At 43.6% G+C, this 22,895-nt stretch overlaps 1 protein-coding gene across 3 annotated transcripts in view; it reads right to left on the minus strand.

The window, feature by feature from the left end:
- Positions 1-22,895, minus strand: part of ATP8B1 (ATPase phospholipid transporting 8B1) — a 114,704-nt gene that overhangs the window by 47,233 nt on the left and 44,576 nt on the right. For 2 of the 3 annotated variants that reach the window (XM_075587020.1, XM_075587027.1), the window contains 6 exons: positions 14,382-14,562; positions 10,589-10,683; positions 8,989-9,102; positions 7,426-7,524; positions 1,695-1,756; positions 827-899 (listed from right to left, as the gene is read on the minus strand). In XM_075587020.1, the coding sequence (XP_075443135.1) occupies positions 827-899; positions 1,695-1,756; positions 7,426-7,524; positions 8,989-9,102; positions 10,589-10,683; positions 14,382-14,562 (624 nt within the window). The remainder of the gene's footprint in view (positions 1-826; positions 900-1,694; positions 1,757-7,425; positions 7,525-8,988; positions 9,103-10,588; positions 10,684-14,381; positions 14,563-22,895) is intronic. The other variant, XM_075587036.1, reaches the window with a different exon arrangement.

Below are 22,895 nucleotides of genomic sequence, written 5' to 3' on the forward strand. Positions count from 1 at the left end.
AAGTCATGAGGGGCAGCTACGTGAGCGGTCATCGGAGTATTTGATCGGTCAGAGAGGAAGCATACACAGCTGACTGAGTCCACAGGTCCGAACCTGCAACCTCTTCTCCATCTGCTGTTTTTTCGTATCTCCCAGGTCTCTCCTCACACCTGTTTTTAACCAGTTGGAAGTTTACTTTTGTATTATCTGTATTTTTGCTGTGCATTTTTTGCTTTCTATTTGTGTAGTGCTGTATGTGTAGTCCTGTTGTGGGCCATTTTTAATTACATACCCATATATACTTAATCTCAGTGCCCTCTCCATTTCTTTGACGTATTGTGAGCTCCCTTAGGGGGGCTTACTATACATGCAATCGTAGAGTACTCCTGCAAGAGATTTTCAGTTTATCAGACACATGGGACAACACGAGCGCAGACGTCCTTGCAATATGTACTGTCATCATCCTGAAACCATGCAGCCCCGTCTGGCCTAAGCTACTGATGTTACACCTCATTACAGAAAGTCTAGTACAGGCTGTTTTTTTGGTGCCTGTATAAAAACATAACCTGGCTATGCAAACCGTTTTACAGATCTCTGGTATGATTTTAAGTAAAAACAGATGAATTAGGAGGCTCTTTATGTACAGTAGTATACATGCATCATGCCTTGAAAATGATGCCTTAACATGATATTTGTTGTTTCAAACTGAGGTAAGCGGAATAAAATTAAAAATATATACTGTATATATCAAATAAAATATAATAAGAAATATAATTAAAATTCTATATCAAATATAACCAAGCATAACATTTTCTTCCAGCCAAGTATTAAATAAGACAGTACTCACAGGAATGAATTCATTTTTGTTAATTCGGATGATGTCTCCCACTCTAATGTTTTTCCATTTGGTTTTCTGAAACCTGAATATAAATGAAAATGATCAGAGCCGATATGTAGCATCAGCAGCGACTTTATTTTACGCATTTTGATTTTGCACAACCTGTAACTTGAAAATGGTTTGTATTTTGTCCGCCTAAAATTACAGTAACATTCAGCCATTTTGAAACACCAGTGCCAGCCAATCAGCATCCGCTATTTGGTAAACAGCTAGCAATATAGGTTTTTTAACCTAGTCAACGCAACTGGTAAGCCATTAAACTTAAAATCGCAGTCCGTTTATTTTAGGTCATGACAACAGATACTAAGGGACAGTGCCTCAGCACCACTCACTACTCTTATTGAAACCATATTTAACTCCTTAAAGCCTACTCTTTTTTTTTTTTTACATCGTCCGATGAAAAAAAGTAATTAAACGGTATGATGCGAATTCGCATCATTCGTCCTTAAGGGGTTCAAGTTTGCTGTTCAATGACTTCCCATTCTAGACTGTCTCACCCTCAATTTCTCTAGTTCTCTTAATCTTTTCTGGGTGGTCCTAAATGACCAACTAGATGCTGTAATCACTGATTGGCTGCCTTTGCCAGCCAATCAGTTCTAAGGTTTCAAAACATATGTAGTTCTCTTAAGGAATATGAATGTTAAAGATAAATATAACATTTGATAAAATGTGTTCAGAATATTTGTGGCTCCCTTGGACACTGGTCTTTTATCATTTCCAAAGGCAATGAGGACGTTTCTGGAGATTGTTTGGTATGAAAGATTTACCCCGACCACTTTTAACAGTTCAACTACAATGAATAAAATGTGTACTTTACCTTCCATCTGTTATAACTTCAGAGGGCCGGTTATTTATCTCATTATCCATTTTATGACGGGCCTGAAAAAGTGAGAGAGGAAGAAACTAATATTAGCATGTACCCCTTACACACACGGAGCTGGAACTAGTGTGGGGGAGGGAGGAGAGAGAAAAGGGGCTGCAGGACCCCCTGGGAACCACTGGTACAAAGATCTAGTGATCATATGAATAAAAAGGTTTTTCGTGCTGCTTTAGATTAGAATGAGGGATATTTGGCAGTTGGCCTAGGGCCAGCATGTCCGTGCGGACGCTGTCCTTTGGTAAATGGTGCTGCGTTGTCAGCTGGTGATTGGCCAGCCATGACTAACGGCAAAAGATGACAATCCGCGGATTGGATTTTGCAAATCCATCCACGGGTTGCAGAATCCAAAGAGTGTATTATAAAACATCCGCAAAGCGCAAATCCGCCCATCTAGTGGAAACCACTCAACACTCCGATGCTTTAAAAAAAATAAAAAATGATTTTTTCCCCCTGCTAAAGCAGCTGAAAGGGATAAGAGCAAAGACTCCGGTGAAATTAGGAGCGATGAAGTTTTGGTTAAACAGATTCTAGAAACAGAAAGGTCAGGTTCCTTTCGGATGGATTCGACTAGGGTTTTGGGATACCATCAAATGAAGGTTAAAAATCTGCTAAACATCACATAGAGCCAAATAAAGGGCTTGACAAAAGATTTGACAGTTTGGGATCTGTTTTTAGTTAATTACAATGGGCGTTCACGTTTGCAAGAAGGGTTTGGAGATAATAGGGATTTTACACTTTTTACAGATGCCGCTGGTTCGTTAGGTTTTGGAGCATACTGGCAAGGTCACTGGTGTGTCGAACCTTGACCACAAGTGTGGTTTCAAGAAGAACTTAACATTTTTTAAATTTGACTTGAATTATTCCTGATAATCGTAACGGTTGACCGTTATGAGAATGTTTGTAAATAAACCGGTTCTGTTTTGGTCAGATATGGGAGTAGTGTGATCCATTAACAAAAAGTGACTGCTTCGTCACCTCAGGTTATTCAGCTTTTGCAACATTTGGTTTTAAGAGGTTTATAATATCTGGTTTAAAGCTAAGCATGTACCTGGAGTTTGTACAATGCTCTAGTGGATGCATTGTCTCGTTTGCAGTGGGAGCAGTTTCGTCAATTGGCCCCAGAGTCAGATGAGAGGCGCAATGTAAGTCCATCAATGCTATGGGACCTGGTAACATTTTAAGCCAACTTGTCCAGATGTCTATAGCACCAGCCACATACAGTAGTTTGCTTATGTAAATGCTTGGAGACACTGGGACTCTTAAGGGATAGTTTTTATGACTGGCTTCATGAGAGCAGGGTTTCCCAAACGTTTATTTCCGTGACCCGGTTATTTTTTAACTTCTCCTTCGTGACCCACTAAAATTTTATCGCCTATAGGTAAAATAAAACAGTTATGAATGTCCGTACAGATTTCATATATTCTCCCAATCCACTCTATTCTCTCTCCCCCCCCCCATTCTCTCTCTGACCTGCACAGACGCACACAGTCACTGACCAACAGACACCCACACAGACAGCCAATGGTACACACATACACAGCCACACACAGACGCACGCACACGCAGCCACAGACGCACACACAGCCACAGACGCACACGCAGCCACAGATACACACGCAGCCACAGATACACACGCAGCCACAGATACACACGCAGCCACAGATACACACGCAGCCACAGATACACACGCAGCCACAGATACACACACACACACACTGATACACACACACACACACACACACTGATACACACACACACTGATACACACACACACACACACACAGATACACACACACACAGATACACACACACACACACACACAGATACACACACACAGATACACACACACACACAGATACACACACACACACAGATACACACACACACACAGATACACACACACACACACACACACTGATACACACACACACTGATACACACACACACTGATACACACACACTGATACACACACACTGATACACACACACTGATACACTGATACACACACACAGATACACACAGATACACACACACACAGATACACGCACACACACAAAACCACAGATACACACACACTGATACACAGACACACACAGTGAATTACAGGCAGTGACGGATGTGAGTGAGTGGAGGTGGGGGGGGGGCGGGGGAGAGAGAAAAGGACGGCGATCCAAGCAGGCGGCTCCACCGCCTCCCCCTGCCCGCCAGCGACCGCGCAGCCACCATTGCCCGCCCCTGCGCCCATCTCCCGCACCAAGGGGACGGGGGGAAGGGAGCACCAGGACAGGAGGCACAGGTACAACACCACCCCACCCCCCCCCCCCCCACCTCCTACCTCCAATCCAGGGCCGCCAACAGAAATCATGGGGCCCGGGACAAATGAAAGGATCAGGCGCCCCCCGAACCCATAGCGCACCTACCACGAAAAAATATCTTTTCGCGCGCAACTTTTACTTAACTGTTTTCTTATTGAGATATAAAAATAAACAGGTTGCATTGTAAGGTTTTTTTTCTGTATTTTCAACAAAAGACATGTGACTGCCTGACTGAGTGGGTGGGAGACAGTGACTGGGTGGGTGGGAGACAGTGACTGGGTGGGTGGGAGACAGTGACTGGGTGGGTGGGAGACAGTGACTGGGTGGGTGGGTGACAGTGACTGGGTGGGTGGGTGACAGTGACTGGGTGGGTGACAGTGACTGGGTGGGTGGGTGACAGTGACTGGGTGGGTGACAGTGACTGGGTGGGTGGGTGACAGTGACTGGGTGGGTGACAGTGACTGGGTGGGTGGGTGACAGTGACTGGGTGGGTGACAGTGACTGGGTGGGTGGGTGACAGTGACTGGGTGGGTGACAGTGACTGGGTGGGTGGGTGACAGCGACTGGGTGGGTGGGTGACAGCGACTGGGTGGGTGGGTGACAGCGACTGGGTGGGTGACAGCGACTGGGTGGGTGACAGCGACTGGGTGGGTGACAGCGACTGGGTGGGCGACAGCGACTGGGTGGGTGACAGCGACTGGGTGGGTGACAGCGACTGGGTGACCGTGACTGGGTGGGTGACCGTGACTAGGTGGGTGGCAGTGACTGGGTGGGTGGGTGGCAGTGACTGGGTGGGTGGGTGGGTGACAGTGACTGGGTGGGTGACAGTGACTGGGTGAGTGACAGTGACTGGGTGGGTGACAGTGACTGGGTGGGTGACAGTGACTGGGTGGGTGACAGTGACTGGGTGGGTGACAGTGACTGGGTGGGTGACAGTGACTGGGTGGGTGACAGTGACTGGGTGGGTGACAGTGACTGGGTTGGGTGACAGTGACTGGGTTGGGTGACAGTGAATGGGTTGGGTGACAGTGACTGGGTTGGGTGACAGTGACTGGGTTGGGTGACAGTGACTGGGTTGGGTGACAGTGACTGGGTTGGGTGACAGTGACTGGGTTGGGGGACTTATCTTGCCGCCGGACACTTTCCCCTGCTGCCCCCGATATCCCTGCGGCAGCTTCCCGGGACGTGGGCTCGGGAGGGGGGCCATGGGAGGTGCGCTCGGGGGGAGCGCGGGATGCTGGCCGCGGGGGGAAGCGGGCCGCAGTAGGAACTAGTACTTCCCCCTCCGGCCACAGAGGAGCTGGTAATTCCTCCTCCGTCCCACGTTGGGAGAGGGGGGGGCGAGCGGGCCCTGCCCATGCGCGTTGGACCGCGGGGGAAATCGCCGCCATTTTTTTAACTTGAGCTTTAGTTACATAGTAGATGAGGTTGAAAAAAAGACATGCGTCCATCAAGTTCAACCTATGCTAAATTTAGACAACAGATACTTTATCCTATATCTATACTTATTGATTCAGAGGAAGGCAAACAATAAACCTCAGTGTTATATGATCCAATGATATCTCATAAGGGGAAAAATGAATTCCTTTCTGACTCCAAGAATTGGCTATCGGATTACTCTCTGGATCAACATCCTTCCCATGTATACTTATTTGGTATATCCCTGTATACCTTTCCTGTCAAAAATTATGTCCAACCTTTTTTTGAACAAATTTATTGTATCTGCCATCACAGTCTCCATGGGTAATGAATACCACATTTTAACTGCCCTTACTGTGAAGAACCCTTTCCTTTGTTGCCGGTGAAATCGCCTTTCCTCCAACCTTAAGGGATGGCCCTGAGTCCTTTGTAAATGCCTTTGGGAAGAATAGTTATTTTGAAAGCTCCTTGTACTGTCCCCAAATATATTTGTATATAGTTATCATATCCCCTCTTAGACGCCTCTTTTCTAATGTAAATAAATCTAATTTAGCTAGCCTCTCCTCATAAGTTAGATTGTCCATCTCCTTTATTAATTTGGTGGCTCTTCTCTGCACTCTCTCTAGTTCCATAATGTCTTTTTGGAGTGGTGGCCAAAATTGTACTCCATATTGAAGGTGGGGTCTTACTAATGCTTTGTAAAGGATCATAATTATGTTTACTTCCCTTCCATCCATTGCCCGTTTATTGCAAGATAAGATCTTGTTTGCCTTTGCAGTCACTGCATGACTTTGGGCACTATTGCTAAGCCTGCTGTCTACAAGCACTCCTAAATCCTTCTCCATCAAGGATTCCCCCAATTTACCCACATTTAATTTGTAAGTAGCCTGTAAGTAGATCTTAAGTGGTACAGTCCATGCTGCCCCGTCCATGGGTAGAAGGGAAGCAACACCAAGCTCGAGAGTCTATCCCGCGCGCTTGATTCAAGTATTGTATCCATCGTGCTCTGCACTGCTACTTCCGGGTATGCGCAGTACCGCGCGGTCCGTGTGCTATTTTGTGCATGTTTCCCACAGTCCTCCCCCAAAAAATCAGTTCTGTACTATAAGAAAATACTTGTAACTTTTTTAAACAACTCTGAATTACATTTTTAATGCATTATAATGTAACAAGCATTTTTTACATTTCTATACAACCATTTAGAAAGTCACATCCCCTTACTCTTCTGAAACAGGCTCTGGCACACCCCTTTTTGAGCTCTGCCCTCTCTCTAGCAGTGCACCAAATTGTATCTAGTGACATGCCCTTCCCCACAGAACTTCGCATCTTTGGTCCTCTTCTGCTGCACTGACGGCCATTTAGTGAACTCCCGAGCCGAATCTTCGCCGATCGATCACTGGAGAACGGATCGATCAGCAACTTGGCTAATTACTTATTGTGTGGATTGTATTGATGCACATATTAAGGGGGGGGGGGGGGAGAATACATTTAAAAAAAAACGCAACTTGGACTGCTGCTTTGATAAAGTAATGTTGGGGCTGTTACCACCATTTAAGTTGAGTGTGTTTCTTTATTTAAGGTTATGATATAAATATGGGAAAATGCATCCCATGCTGGCCATACAACACATCCCACACAGTAGAGTAACATTCAGTTGTCTTCATGTGACATTTCTAAAGCTTCACATTGCTTCTTTGTTATTTTGTGCCTGCAGTGAACACTACCTGCATCCTTTTGCCGATAGGACTTAGAAAAGGGTCACTTTTCTCTGGGCAATTAGTTTAAGTTTAATTGGTAACGTATGCCATCGGATTAGTTTAGGTTTGTCTCTGTATCCCTGCTCAAGATTAAAATCCACTTGTTTATGGTCCCGTTAAAATAATTTGCATGATCCATTCAAAACACGACGAGCTTTAACAACAAATATCTTACGATGTCATCCACAAGATCTTTGATTGCAGTAATGCCCAGCACAAGCAGCAGAGGTATCAGGGTGGTTGACCATGTGACAGTGGATATTTGAGGTATTGTCTGAAATGGAATAAAAATAATGTGGTGAGAATTATTATTATTATTTTTTTAAGAACTGTGGATATACATGTGGATATACATGTGGATATACATGTGGATAGTGGAGGTAAAGATAAAAGGTCAACAGAAAGAGGAACTAAAATGGAAAACTGGAGAGGCGTGTTAGGAAATTGAATGAAATCACTCGTGCTACAGCCAGTTTACATATCTCTAAGGAAGTCACCATTCCACCTAGCCTACCTCCTTGTATAGAGCATAACACCTTGTTTTTTTGTGTCTTTTACTCTAAACAACATTTCCTCAAAGTATGCCATTTACACTGTGCATTTCAGGTATCCGAAAGTCCCCACTATCCCCTACCTATCCATTCTACCAATGTTACATGTTGCGGACCTTGAGTCTTTCTATGCACAGTAAACCATGAACACAGAGGTGGCCTGTGTGGATCATTGGATGTTTGAACCAGAAGCGATTTCTTTCAACTTCAAAGTAACATCTACGAAAACCAACAGCAAATGCCACATGGTGACAACTACAACCATCATAACATGTTGATCATTACATTGAACATATAACCGCTAAGTCCCACAATTCTTCCTTCAGATGCAAGGCAGCGAGTTGTTTGTACCACATCAACTTGTCTTAAGAAACCACTGCATTCCTTATACTCCTGTACAACAGAAACTAGGTAAAATGTCGTCACTAGTCCAATGTCAGCGTGCCTCGGCCTTCCAACAAACTAACTTATTGCAAATTACTTGCACAACACTATGCACACTGTCAAATCTCTCATCTACGTGCTCGATCTTATCTGGAGGTGCCTACCTCATTTATGCAGCACTATGGATAAATAAAGAACCTTCAGTAGCACACAGGTTTCTAAAGAGGCTGGTGAGCTTTCATAATGATCACTTTCCTGAGAAAGGCACGAACAATGTGGAGATTTGTCCAAAGCTGCTAGCAAGGATAACTGGGGTCTCCCATAACAGTTTTTTTTTTAACTACCATTTGGTGTCTCCTTCCCTAGATTGTAAACTCTTCGGGGCAGGGACTCCTTTTCCTAATTGTCACTTAAGTCTGAACGCACTTCTTCCCATTGAGTGTTATTTGTATTATTTGGTATTTATAGGATTACCACGTGTGTTACTGCTGTGAAGCGCTACATGAATGGCGCTATATAAGTAAAGACATACATACAGACTGAAATGAGAGTAGGCTAGTACCGCAAATATAAGCGATATAATACAAAGCGCGTGTACAATGAGACCCCAACCATAGGAGTGTGCAATCTGTACCACTAGAGGCACATAGAGATTAACTGGAATGGCCTGGGCCACATGGACAGTAAGGAACTACATGTGGAACCAGGTACTCCTACGTCACAGGTCCGTATCTGATCACAAGGCTACTTCTCTTGGTTTAGTATCTGTATGTTCAGAACACTGAATAAGCCAACGTCATTACCTGAAGGATGAGCAGTACCAGGAAATAGGCGTTGGCAGCTCTCTTGAATTGTTCAAACAAGTTTCGCGGTAGAAAGGTGATTGGGTTGTACTTGTACGTTTTGATTTCATTTCCCTGTTGAAGTAAAATTGGAAGGAAACGTAAAATTAATAGATGCAGAAGCTTTCCTGTGCTCAATGTGCTCACAAACCTCCAGAGCTCCATCGAGTTTGAAGAATATTGCAATCATTGTGGTTTTATCTACATGAGCTGCAAATTGTAATTGCAACGTCATTTAGATTTTAATAAAGTCATTTAAAAGGTTTACGGTTATTTTTTTTATTTTAGTTACATCATTATATAAATGTTATGTTTACCATGCCTCAGCTTCAAGCTGAGGTTATTTTTTTTATTTTAGTTACATCATTATATAAATGTTATGTTTACCATGCCTCAGCTTCAAGCTGAACAAGCATCAAACCATTATCGCCAATAAAAAGACCACATAAAATCCCACTTCAAAATGCAATTCGAACAGTTATATGCCCAAATAAATCAAATTAAGACAAACATTGTAGGCACAAATGAACAGTGTTCTTTTCCTCCCCCCCACCCCCCAAATGTATCCCTAGGTAGCTGTATCAAAAAGCAAAACATGAGGGATACAGGCATACTCCGCATTAACGTACACAATGGGTCCAGAGCATGTATGTAAAGCGACAATGTACTTAAAGTGCAGCACCACCTTTTTACACTTCGATACAGGTAGGGAGCCGGTATTGCTGTTCAGGACGTGCCTGTGTCCTACTCACAGGCGCATGTGCGAGCTGCCAGTTTCCAATTGGGCAAGGGAAATCAGCGCGTCTCACAACTACGGCGGTCTGTAGGGCTGAATAAGTCTCCGTACTTGTGAAGCGAGCGTACAGACACAGGGGAATGGTGCTATTGTAAATATGTCCGTTCTCGCGATTGTCCGTATAGCGGGGTATGCCTGTATAATGCTGGATCACTGGCACTCTGGATTGCAATCGTTTTTTTAACCATATTTTACCATTTCCATTAGAAAAAGGGCGACCACTAAATACAAATGTTTTTTTTTTTTATTAGTCTGTAAAACATAAGAGGAGTCTTGGCAAACTTATTATTTCCTCTGGTTACTTTGTTGTGGACATCACTGTGTTCTGAACAGCAACACACACACACACACAATTGGTGGAGTCAAGTTTACAGGACAAGGACTTCAGAACCCTCCCCCCCCCCCCCCACCTTTTTTATTTTGACTAACAATTGATATAAGACAAGCTTACGTGAGTTCTCCTCTCTTCCTCAGGTCCGCAAGAGAACGCTCGAAAACTTGTCTTATAATATCAATTGTTAGTACAAATTAAAAAAAGGGATCATCCATTACTGAAGAACTCATTTACTCATTTACTAACACGGCTATTTCTACTGAAATGAAGAATTTGTAAAAACAAAAAAAAAAAAAAAGTTACTTTTACTGTATTGTATATCTTTAACTGGGGCCTACCATCACATTTATGACATTTACAGATGGGTAAAATACAAGTCAGTAGCATAAGGTATTAACACAAGTACAATTGAGATAAAAACAGTTACATACGGAATATTTGCTTTTCTTAAAGCACAAGTATGTCTTCTTCTTGAACTGTGGCTGATCGTAGAAATGTCGGTCATTTGCTTTCACTTGCCAACATTCTGGAATGTGAAACAGAGAAAGTATGAAGAGAACATATAATACAAGCATTATACACTTTAATGGTGTGTCAATATAGAAATAGATTTTTGTTGACAATGACCGAATCATTAATGGTATTCTGATTTGCCAGGGATGGCCCGTGTAAATAGTAATAAGCAAACGGTGCATGCTATTAAACCTAAAATAATTGGATGGCCCCCATCACTATAAACCTTTTGTAATAATTTTACGATAGGGACCCTTCAGCTTTATATTAAACTTTGTATGAAGAACCATCGTTTGGGTCTTGATACGGGTAGTTTCCGGTGTCAGAATTCATTTAAACATTTTTTTTTGCCTCCAGTACAACCTCAAAAATAAGAGATTCACCTACTACCCTTGAACTCTAAGGGGGTTATCCAAAAGTATGAGCGTTTACCTCACACTTCACTGGATAACTCCCTAATCCCCCCAGCTATATAAAATTCCATTTATACTGAGGTTCAGTGTAACACCGATACGCTGTCTAGAGGTTCAAATGAACGTTTTGTTTATGAAAGGCTATATTTAACCATCAAAGACGACATGAAACACGTATATTAAATAAAACACCATCATGGAAGAATGTGTGCGCAATATACGCCACACAAAAGCACAATTTCAGCAGCATATATATATGGGGTCGATGTATATCATTGTACATACCAGTACGACGGTGTCTATATCAGTGTGCTGATGTGTACTTTTGGCATGAGTGCGAGCAGCAGAGTGCGCGAGCAGCAGAGAGTTTTCATTTGTACAGTGGAGTTAAAGCAGCAAATCGCCCCCAGAAGCCTAAACATACAGTGTGAAGTTTCCCCTCGAGGGATATCCCTGCTTCAGTATAGGTGATAGTCACTCAGCCACCTATTGAACAACCAACCTGTGCTGAAGCAGGGATAGCCTAAAAGCCTGACCTGTTGATGGCCCTAGAGGACTGGAGTTGGCTACCCGACAGTTTGCATAGAAATAGCTGGCTTTGCCATGTGATGGTGTTTGCATTGTGTGCTGCAGCTACTGTATAGAAGTAAAAGGTAGAAAGTACGTGTGAAAAACAAAACAAAAACACAAAAAAAACTTTCAAGGTAATTTGTATTGTATTCCCTACTTATTTACACAGTAGATCCATGCAATCACACTCCTGCCAATCTGAAAGGTGTTTGCCTAAATTATTCAGCACAGGCCTGTAGGTTTTTTAATGCTGTCAACATACAGTTTAGAGATAAAGGTTACCACACGACTAACGAATAATCAGATATTTAAAATCACAAAAGGAGGGCAACGCACAAAGGAGTTAAACAGATTTCTTTTCATTTTTTTTTCACCAGTAATAAACATTTGTAATTATCTGCACAATTATGTACCCTGCGTGCATAACAGAAAATGCTAAATCAAAAATTCACTCAAGGAAGTACAGCAAGGAGGCTGGAAGATGGAGAGAAAACAGTCACAGAACATTTCCGGCGATTACATCCTCCAATAAAATGCTTGTAAGGCGTATGAATTTTAATTACATCAAGACCATAAACTGAATTAACATTTAATTAATTAAAAAAAATTTTTTTAAATCGCTGTGCAAACTCAAACTTGGAATTGGTGCCATCATTACAACGGTGACAGATGTTTGGGGATTTCAATGCTGTGTTCTACCACCCAAAGTCGTTTTAGATGTCTGTCCGTATCCAATCTTGCTGTGGATGAAAGACTACAGGACACTGCCTACGGAGAACCGGTTCTCAACAAAATCTTTCCAAGAAAGGGCACTCCAAGTGCCATGAACCAGTACGGTTTCATTTAGCGTTTCACAACACGGCATTTCCTCGACTGAAACCTAAGATCAGTTGCAGCCATGAATAGTGAGTTGTGTGACAGATTTAAGTGTGAATTAATTTAAAAGAACCCTATAAAAAAACACATTATTCACCATCTCTTGGTGACGGTGTAGATTTATTTGGACTGCATTAGTAGGCGACAGGAAAAACTGCATAGAGAACGAGTGTTCATTAAAGAACGGGACTTCGATCCTGACTGGTTTGTGACCTATTCTGTAGTTTGTAGAGAGACGGTCAAAATCCGTTCTCCAGAATATCCAGGGTTTTCCCTTGAAAAGCTGTTTTGCGGGGTAAAATCCATCTGCGGTTTTGGTATTAATCCGAGTGGGATTAATCCTAATCAGCGATTTGACACAATCCGAGTGGATTGTGAGAGATACACTCCCTCTTCCCCTCTCGGATGTGATTAGGAATAATCCAATCGGGAATTATTAATCTGCCATATGGATCGTCAGTGAGCGGAAAAAAAATCTGGTTAAGGTGGACTGGCCTTTTTGAGACTGATCCACTGACCAGAGGAACTGGCTGATCCGAGAGGTAGATCCAAAAATACGGCAACAGTTTTTGCCCATCTAGCAGCTTGATCGTGTGCATCACTCACTACTATCCTAAAGGCCTGGGACTGGAGCTCAGAATTAAACCTTTTGTGCAACCTAACCCTGGGATTCTGAATCCTGCTTTAAAAGGACCAACAACAACGTCATATATTAGGAATAACCCATGTATTTGCATAAATGAATGCACATTATCTGTATATCGATATACTTGTTTGGAATCCCGAATACCTAGGAGAGGTTTGCAAATGCCTGGTGTACGCATTTTATTACGATTTCTTTATCGTTTTTTGGGGTGGTTGTTTTTTAATGGGAAAATGTAGGGAGAGGTGCCCAGGGAAAGAATGTATGTAACAAACAGGTGAGGCGTCGAGGGAAAAATACAGGGTAAAGAAGGCAAAAGGCATGGTTTAAGCAATTTGACAACGGTTGTGCCTGACAGACGAGTTGCTGGCATTACTAACCATGGAGGGGTCAAATGAAAGATCTTAACACATTTCTATTTACAGAACACAAATGTAGCCGCGATTCAAAATAGCTGCATGGCGCAAACGTAACTTCACCAAAATGTACAACATGGAACACACAATACAAAGAGTTGGTAAGAAAGACTTGCTTTGATGTTGGTACCTACTAGAGAAGAGCACGTTCATGAACCAATTTAAAATTTGCTTATTTTCATTCTCTAACAACTTTGCAACACACGAAAAAACAAACTTCTCAGGTGTGTTCACATGCATCTCTCCATGCAGAAAATAAATGATTATTTGGAAGAATTGCACTGAGGAAGGTTGCTAAGGACCGAAACGTTGGCACCCTGTATATGTTGCGGTTAATTAAACACTGACATTTTCACAATCTATTTCCCTGCGGTGTGCTAGGGGGCGTGGCGGTTGCAATCTTGCGCCCCCTTGTTTGCACACCGCTGTGCTAGCTGGTTCAATAGCTTTTTGTGCTACCGGTTTGGCCTCTTGGCTTTTGACTAACCACCCTTTATTTATTTATAACTTGTATGAGCGTGCAAAGAGCTCTCTTTTGCTGTATTAATACATTGGTCCTCTACTGAAGAAGCCTCTGTCTCGCTCTCTGAATTCGACAATTTTGATCAAAATGTTTGAGCGCATATTGAACGTCGAGCAAATTTGTTTTAGCTAAAATGTTTCACAAATTTTTTTATTTGCAGAACACTATCAAACCTAACGTTGTTAAGTTTATACATCTCTAGAACATTGTCCTCCAATTAAAATGCGCAATGTTCCGTAGAACACATTTACAGATTTAACGTGTCCTCACCTTTGGGGAGCGGCTCCCGACTCTGTTCTGCCTCTTTGTTGATTCGGTTTTGCTCTGGTTCAACAGACGGAGGACCATCCAAATCATCATCGGTTTCATCGTCACTGTATGGAACAACCTCATCATTTGGCAGCTGGGAATCCTCGTCATATGTTGTTTCGAAGTCTGTATCCATGCTGCCCTTCCATTGGGAAGAGAAAAAGAATATTTATAATGAAGCATTATAGCTTGAACTACTGACTAGAAGCAAGCTTGAACCTTTAAAGTAATGCTTATGACGATCCGGATACATTCCCAATATACAATGATTTACTTTCTACAGCAGACAGGGCAGTGTTGATACACTTGCTGCAGGTCCCAGTTTTTACACCAAAATGTGTGGTTTCAATAGCGTAGTACGGAATAACTAAACCTGCAATCAGAAGGGCACTTGGAAAACATACCACATGTTAGACTTCTGTCCGGCTTTAGACATGAACATAAGGGTTCAGTACAATATTTGCATAATGGATTTGTGCTGCAAGGCAGAACATGATTGAAAATAGGATTTGCAACAGAATATACATCACATTTAATTGACCTTTTATTGTTGCGATGAGCGGTTTCCAGAATAATAAGATTACACTGGCAGGTCACGGCTACATGAGCTCTTTATTGTGCGTTTATGAGAGTAACATTGAGGAAACGAGTAGTCCTCGTTTTGAGGGCATCATATTGTGGGTCTATTTCTTCCCAGATATCTATCCCCATCATCTAGCATGTATTATCAAAAAAAGTGAAAGAAACTGTTACTTATCCCTTCTTTATAGCAGGAAAGCAAAAATATCAGTGGTGCAACTTAAACACAGACAGCAACCGCTGCAGGTCTTTATATTGCAGGACATCAGTTTAAAGCACTCCGCAAAATTTCAATGGGGCCAAGCTCAACGTCTAGAAACCATTTCAAGCTACTGGTGCCTTGTTGGGAATTAAACTTTTTTTGGATAGAAAATAACATATGTATTTCTCAGTATTTCTGACAATGTATCCCTAACTGCCCATGAGCATTCAATATGTCTACTGGATAATCTTATAGAAGTCGTAGCTTTATTAATGCTCGTTTTAATTTTCTTTACAAAATAAAAATACTCTGTCAGTGTTTCAAAGAGGGGGCCAGGAGAGTGCAGCCTGGTATCTTGGTCATGTGCATGTTCCTCCATGGCAACGTGGCAGTTGACCATGGCCCAGCACTTTGTGCAGTCAAGTGACCTGGCCCAATCCACAGGTGAGATCAGCGACATACCCCAGGACCCCTCAACTACTTCAACAGCCCACCACGCAACATCTTTGGGATGTAGGTGGAATCATGGGCCCAACTTTCAGCTCGGTGGCCCTGCTTTTAGTGTAAAGCAAACAGCAGTGGAAAACATGAAATTAACCCGCATGTTTCGCATCTGTACATTGCAAGGTAAAGGGGGGTTTGTCACTTTTACCTACCACAGCTTGTGTCGAATTTACAACTACCACCACAGCTTGAAGCTGCAGATCTACTATACTGTCCTGGAACAGGATTGTCTATTTCTGTTTCCCCCTCCCCCTTTTTGCAGCTCTGCCTGCTGGCCTTTATTTGGAGGTAAGCTTTCCCTGCAGCGATCACTCCTAGTGCAGGTGGGAATGGATACATTTAGATACTTCCCAATTCTCCAGCCTGCTGGAAATTGGTTGCCGTGACATCCCCTTTAATTCCCCTGGCTAAATGGACTTTTCCATACTCCCCTGTCTGTTTGCACAGGTAGCTTAGCCCTGTCCCTATTCCTGTGTGACAAACATTACACACTTCCTTTTCCTATCCAGCAACTGATTACTACCATTCTTACCTACTCCCTTGCAAAGCAATCCGTTTGACCGTCCCTTGATACAGAAGCAGTTCACATAGAGAAGCACTCTCTACCCACACAACAACACCCACAAGAACCTTTCATTTCCGTAACTCCCTCACTAAAGTTAAGAAAAGACAAAAGGACTTCACGCATGCGCAGGAGGCATTGCAAGTGGCGGCCATTACACAGCAGCTCCACACAGGGAACTACAGCCCCTAGAAGGCATTGGGGTTGCCAGTTAGGTGCAGGCAACCAGCCAATCGGGCTGCAGCAATCCCCTGCAACAAGAAAGATACATTTGGCTCGCTGCAGACCACCTCAGTTGGAGCTGGAACATCAGATGGGTAGGGTGTGCTTGTGCAGGGTATCAGTGGCCCCTGCACTAGGCCAGGGACCCCATTAGGCCCCAGCTACCCTGCATAGTTTGTGGCTGCTTCAGGGACAGGCTCTTAGACAAGGACACTGCCCCACTTAGCCTCACTAGGGACACAGCAGAACGCCGCGCAGTAGTTGCGGCCTGCGGTCTGGGACCCGACCACCACCGAAAGGACAGAAACTATCTTCAATGTGGGACACTAACCAGATACCACCCCACATGGAGACGGACGCCATCACGGACAATGTCGCTGGATCAGCGGATCTTTCTTCAGTTGGCGCTACCAGGTGTTGGAGCACACGGCAGGTATACCTCACCTAAACAAGTGCACCAACTGTAAACACATTAGTGGGGCAGCGCTGTCCCACACATTGGGTGGGTTGCTGCTTGTGGACACCAGGGTTGTTGGGTGCCCAAGGGCCCCTCAGTACTTTGGGGACTGTTATCAGGTGTGGACAGAGTGTTGGAGGGTACGGCCGTGCATGGCCTAGTTGGTGGGACTGGTACCATTGTTATTGTATACCTGCAGTAAACTTATCTTATACCACGTGTGTATTTCTTATATTGTCCTGTGACAGGGTTATCCAACACACTTCGGATCCCGCTCTGGTGGAGGTGCTGTCAGACGGACCAGGTACACCACAGGCTCCCAGCAGCGGAGGTTCAGGCCTCCTGTGAGCCTCGGGTAACGCAACACACACACCATTGCCGCCATATCTCCCATAGGGTGGAGGAAACTGCTTTAAAGCACAATCTGTAACCAAGATCAAACTGGCAGAACTAGCAGTGTTCCCATTGTGTATTTACTTAACTCTGGCTTTACTGTACATGCAAAAACTAAATGGGAATCATCCCAGTTCAAGATTTAGAGGAAGGTATAAAACTTGACATTTTAAGTGTATTCATTTGCATGGTATTATTTTTTACTGTTTCTTTTCTATTGAACTGTTCAAACTATAATTGGTTCTAGTAGCTATTCTTTAAATTCTCACCAAGCACTTCGGCGTGTGAACCAATAAAAGTGGCTACTTTAGGGCATTGGGCATAGTTAAGTGCTGCACCTCTGGATCCCTGCTCATGTCAGGATGTCTGGGTAAACTGAACAAAATAAAATGTCTAACTGGTAGCACCTGAACGGGCTATTCCATAACATTACACTCAAACCTCAATCATTCTTTATTCCTATGTCACCTGCTGCTTAGCAATTTAACACCGGTTTTGAGCTACGGTTTCCACCATATTTTGCTTTGACAGGTGTTTATCTCGTTTTATACTCAGCCACATTGTTTCTGTTGTCTTTATTTAAAATCACCTGAATCAGGATATTGACACTTTATTTTCCCAATGTGCACGGATGGAACAGTTTAATTGCTCTCCTCAAATCATATTGCTATAAAAATACTTTTTTTTGTTAAAGGCATAACTCGCCTCACTTTAACCTATTAGGCATATTGCTGCTATCCCAGTAGCATGCTTGTGTCCTAGAAGGGGCTGCACCTTTAAAGTCTGTGGGCGTGTGATTCGATTAATGGGATTTTTGAGATTAGCTACAGTGCTTCGCTGCCAGATTGGCCTGTAATGCACAGGGTTGCCAAGTGTCCAGTATTGAATCGGACGGTCCTGTATTTGGACACACAGTCCAGTAAAAAAATTCAGGTATGTGTCCCGTATTAACTCTCTGGACATAGTGACCTGACCATCTTGGGGGAGGGGGCATGGGATTTCCCCTGAGTTGGGAGAGAGCAGGGCTGTTGCTAGGGGACTGGGTAGCGTCCTCTATCCTGAACGGCTGCATTACCCAGTGAAGCCAATCAGGAGGTGGTGTCAGGATCCCGGGGGTGGGGCCAAGAAGGAGGGAACAGCATGGAGCGGAGGGTAGACAGAAAGCTGTGTGTGGGTGTTTGTGTGTTTCGAGTGCGTCGCACCTGTCACCATTGTGTCCAGTATTTTTGGAGAAGCCACCTTCCAACCCTAATTGCAAGGAAATGCAACGCAGGCCAGTCTGGCTGCAAAAGGGTTACAAGGAGGATCAAGCCATGGTTTTGCCACATTTGGGTCTATAATATTACTTTAATGGTCTACATTGTGCCAGAAGACCGCTGAAGAGCAGTATAGACTACTAGACTACCCATCAGAACATGCAAGTCATGCAAGAATTACTGTAACATTTGTATTGCATTTAATGCTAGAAACATTTGTCACATTACATTTATTCCTCATATTAAATAACATTACATTAAATAATGGAACTCAATCTGAAATAAGAGGTGGAAGGTTTACAAAGTGCTTTGTTATCATTAAAAAAAAAATCTCAAAGCCTTTATAAAAAGTAATGGAAAAAAAAACAACCCTTAAGTTATCCTGAACAATAGATGTTCATATCCCATTGTGAAGAAAGACTATTCATAAGATGAAAAGGCCAGAGTCTTATGTAAATAATTTAGCAGATTAAATATTAACTTCAGTCAACTATAATCATAGCCTTATCATCTATTGTGCATATCTCTTAAAACTGGCAATCTAGAAACACTTTGCAGGGGATATCAGTGCAGAATGAAAACATAAGAATTGCCAGAGTCTGCCAGAGCCAAGTTAGAATGCTATAAAGCACACAATACCAAACATAATAATTCAAAGATACTTTTTTTGGGACAAGCTTTTCGAGAGAGGGCTGTCATTTCACCAACTCCGTCTTTATTCTCAAAGAAATGTAATTGAATAAACATTCTCTCAATGATTCATCACAATAACAGTTACATACTATTTTAAACCTCATTGAGTGCGCTCAGTTAACGGAGCATAATCGGTGTGCACAATGCGCACAAAAATATCCGATACCAAGCTGCAATTTGTGTAAATCTACATACGTGGTAGTATCCAAATAGAAAAATACTGAGAGAAGAATTTGTTTGAAACTGCTGCAAATAGTCGTTTGAAACTTGTACCTTTTAGTCTCCATTAAAACTAAAATGACACATTAAACATTTGTTGGGGAGGAATTGGGGCACAAGGTTTTAAGTCATTCCCCCCACAATGGTTTCATGCAAGGTCATTTTTTTCTGTTTATAAAATACCTGCTTCCTATGTATTTTTATTGTTGTGGTAAATCTTTCTTTTGATGGACCGCACAGAAGTATGTGAAGTATTTGAATATTCCCTCCAGGCAGTACCAGTCTTTGGGAGTTATTTTATTAGAGGAACATAGACTTGGGTTTGACGTTCTATGCAGAGGAAGGACAGCCCGTGTGTATTCAGAGAAGTGAGACAGCTTTGCACTACAGCACAACATTTCAGCATACTGTGCAATTTTGCCAAGAAGGAGAGGAAAGGTTGACTGGGTGAATGAGGGAGAGAGAGTCTTGTAGCAGTTAAGGGAAGGCATTCTTATTTGTATAGGTAGCATGGCTGGCCCAGACTGCTTCTCTACCCACTGTCATGTAAGCCCTTTGTAGCTACAGGCTGTGACAGGCTATCCTGTGGGCATTGACCCCCCCTCATGCTGACTGAGTGACTGAAATGGTGGTGACTCATGGTCTCTGTTTAGCCAATCATGGTACAGACCTTGTGCCCTCCCTTTCTGGAGTCTCAGAGAGGAAGTGCCAAAAGATAGTGTTGCTCTCTTCCACCCTAGGGAGAGGAGGTGTGTGCTGCTCCTACCGGCTGGGAGTGAGCCAGGCCAGTCAGTCCTTCCTGGGCTGATTGAGCCAAGAGAGATCAGAGGCCTCAAGATTAACAGAGAGCCCAGCACCATTCAGAGGCCTGGTACCCTCTGTCATCAATCTGCACCCGCTGTATACCATCTGCATTGACTGCCAAATAAAGTATCCTGTTCTCTATACCTCTGCCTGAGTCTACAGTCTATTGGGCAGCGGGTATGAAAGAAGTTTGCTTTTGTGGGGACTGTGTCTCTGGAGCCTACTGAAGCTGTAGGCGCTGACACCCCAAGATCATCAAAAGCCTGTCCTGTTCCCCACATCGCGGACCACTCCGCTCTCCTGAACCCTCACAGGTATGCACGCACCACAAACAGCAGTAACCAGTAGTACATCTTACAGAGAGGGGGGAAACTGTGTTAAATATGTGCATGTGTTACTAGTCATAAAAACAACACAATGGTAGAAAAGCACAAAATCAGACATTCAGGGATGGCAGTGGCAGTGTCCCTCCCAAAACAGTTGCTTACCGAGCTACAAAGCACAGCCTCCCTCTATGACAACGCAGAAGGCAACAATACTTTTGCAAGACCGTAGAAGTGTCTGCTCATTTGTCAAAAACGGCATTCTCCCAGACTACTCAAATCTGCACTCAATATACTCTTTAGATTACAATTATAGGAGCTTTTAATAAAAAAATATTATATACTCGTATACACACACACACACACATACATAATTTAAGTTAATATATTATAATCATAAGTTAATTATTCACACAGTTTAAGAACTAATTTGTGCGACTGCGGTACAACACTGAAAGTCTATCAATTCATTAGAGAGAATTGAACTCATTATCAGCATCAATAACTCCATGGACTTCAATTAAGTCTCACCATTGATATCGGAGTATTAGGTACAGATCCAAACGCACTAGACGAGCCCCTTTCAGTACAAGGAGCCCAGCAGGGAATGTCCTCCCCATATCCAAATATCAAAGACCATCCCACTTTCAGAAAACAGCTTGAGACTGGGCTCTTTGAAATCGCATTACAGACCCCGATTGATTCTTCACTCCACCTTTGGAGTTTTTAAAAAGCGCATAGGAGCAGGGTTTGCTCTGTGTATGAGATCCGCGGTTACCAATAGCCGGGCATGCACAGAAGATAGCCGCGCATGTGCAGAAGCTCCCCAGTTGCAGCAGCCATGTTGGCACACCCTGCACTTTGAGGCAGTTGTTGGGGCGGCCATTGCAGGGGAACTTCATCTCCCTGGATTCCTTGGGGCGGCCCGATCACGTGGGCAAGGTTAGCCAATAGGGCTGTAGCAAGCTACTGAAGGAATTTATACGTTTGGTGCGCGAGGCGGCAGTTGGAGCCAGGACAGAGAAGGGGAAGGTAGGGTCTGGGTGTCAGTGGCACCCAAATTAGGCCAGATTACCTCTGTAGGTCCTCACGTTCAGCTTGTGGTTGCTACAGGGAAAGCCCATAGTCCGAGACCTTTCCCTAGTAGCTGCCAGTAGTGAGGATAAAGCATCAGCGAAGACGCCGCACGGTGAATTGTGGCCTGTGGTCTGGGACCAGATCACCTATGTTAAGAGACTCTTAAAAAGGTGAGAACCTCCTACCAGAGTTCACCCCACGCAGAGGCAGACACCGTCGCTGGATCAGCGGATCCCTGATGCTAAGTTGGCCGCACCGGGTGCCTCAATAAAGTGCACCAACGGTTCAAAGGTAGCACTACCATACACACATTTGGGTGGGCCCCGATATTGGGAGAAGGACATCAAGGTATTGGTACCTAGCACCCAATGTACTTTGGGGACATATTGGTGGTAATGTATTGGGTGTGATATACAGGGTACTGTGATATATGTTCAGTAAAGAATTATTATATACCAGAGTCTTATTTACTGTTTGGGTTCCTGTGAGGCGCTTATCCCGCTACGCTGGGATCCCTCGAAGGTGGACTCACTGCACCGAGACGAGCAAGATATCACCCCAGGCTCCCAGTGGCGGAGGCTCAGGCCTTCTCGTAGCCAAACCGGTAACGGCAGTACCGGTAGTCTCTTTAGTCAGGGGGAAAGAGGGCTACACCATATTTCCTTTTGATTTCAAAACACCTGCACATCGTCGTAACAACCTGTGTGGTACTTTCCTATTTTTAGCTGAATATGACTGATTTGCTTGAAATCCTTCCTCAATGTTGTGGTGTGTGGGATAATTCGCTTCAAAGACTAAAACAAAAAACATTACTTCTCAGGTTCAACAATTACAGCGACGCAAGTGTAGACAGGACTGGTTTCCGGCTACTAGCCTGCCTTCTCCTGGCAATAAGCTCTGGTAAGAGCAGGCCTGCCAGGACTAATCCAGGGTTTTCCCCACCCCAGTAGCTTCAGTGAGTCACAGGAGAGGCGGTGCAACTAGGCTTGTGTGTCCAATCAGGGACTCAGACCTGGTTCCTGCTTTTCTTGTACTTAAGGGGCTACACTACCAAAGTTAGTCAGTTGTCTCTACCCTCGAGAGAGACAGGTTCTCACCCAGAAGTGCGGATTGGCTGTGCACTTACTGCCTTCTCCCCTTGGGGAGTTAGGAGTGAGACCATACCCCTGGGTCTAATAGGGAGT

The sequence above is a fragment of the Ascaphus truei genome, chromosome 1 (genome assembly GCF_040206685.1).
Source record: "Ascaphus truei isolate aAscTru1 chromosome 1, aAscTru1.hap1, whole genome shotgun sequence".
In the NCBI taxonomy this organism is placed as follows: Eukaryota; Metazoa; Chordata; class Amphibia; order Anura; family Ascaphidae; genus Ascaphus; species Ascaphus truei.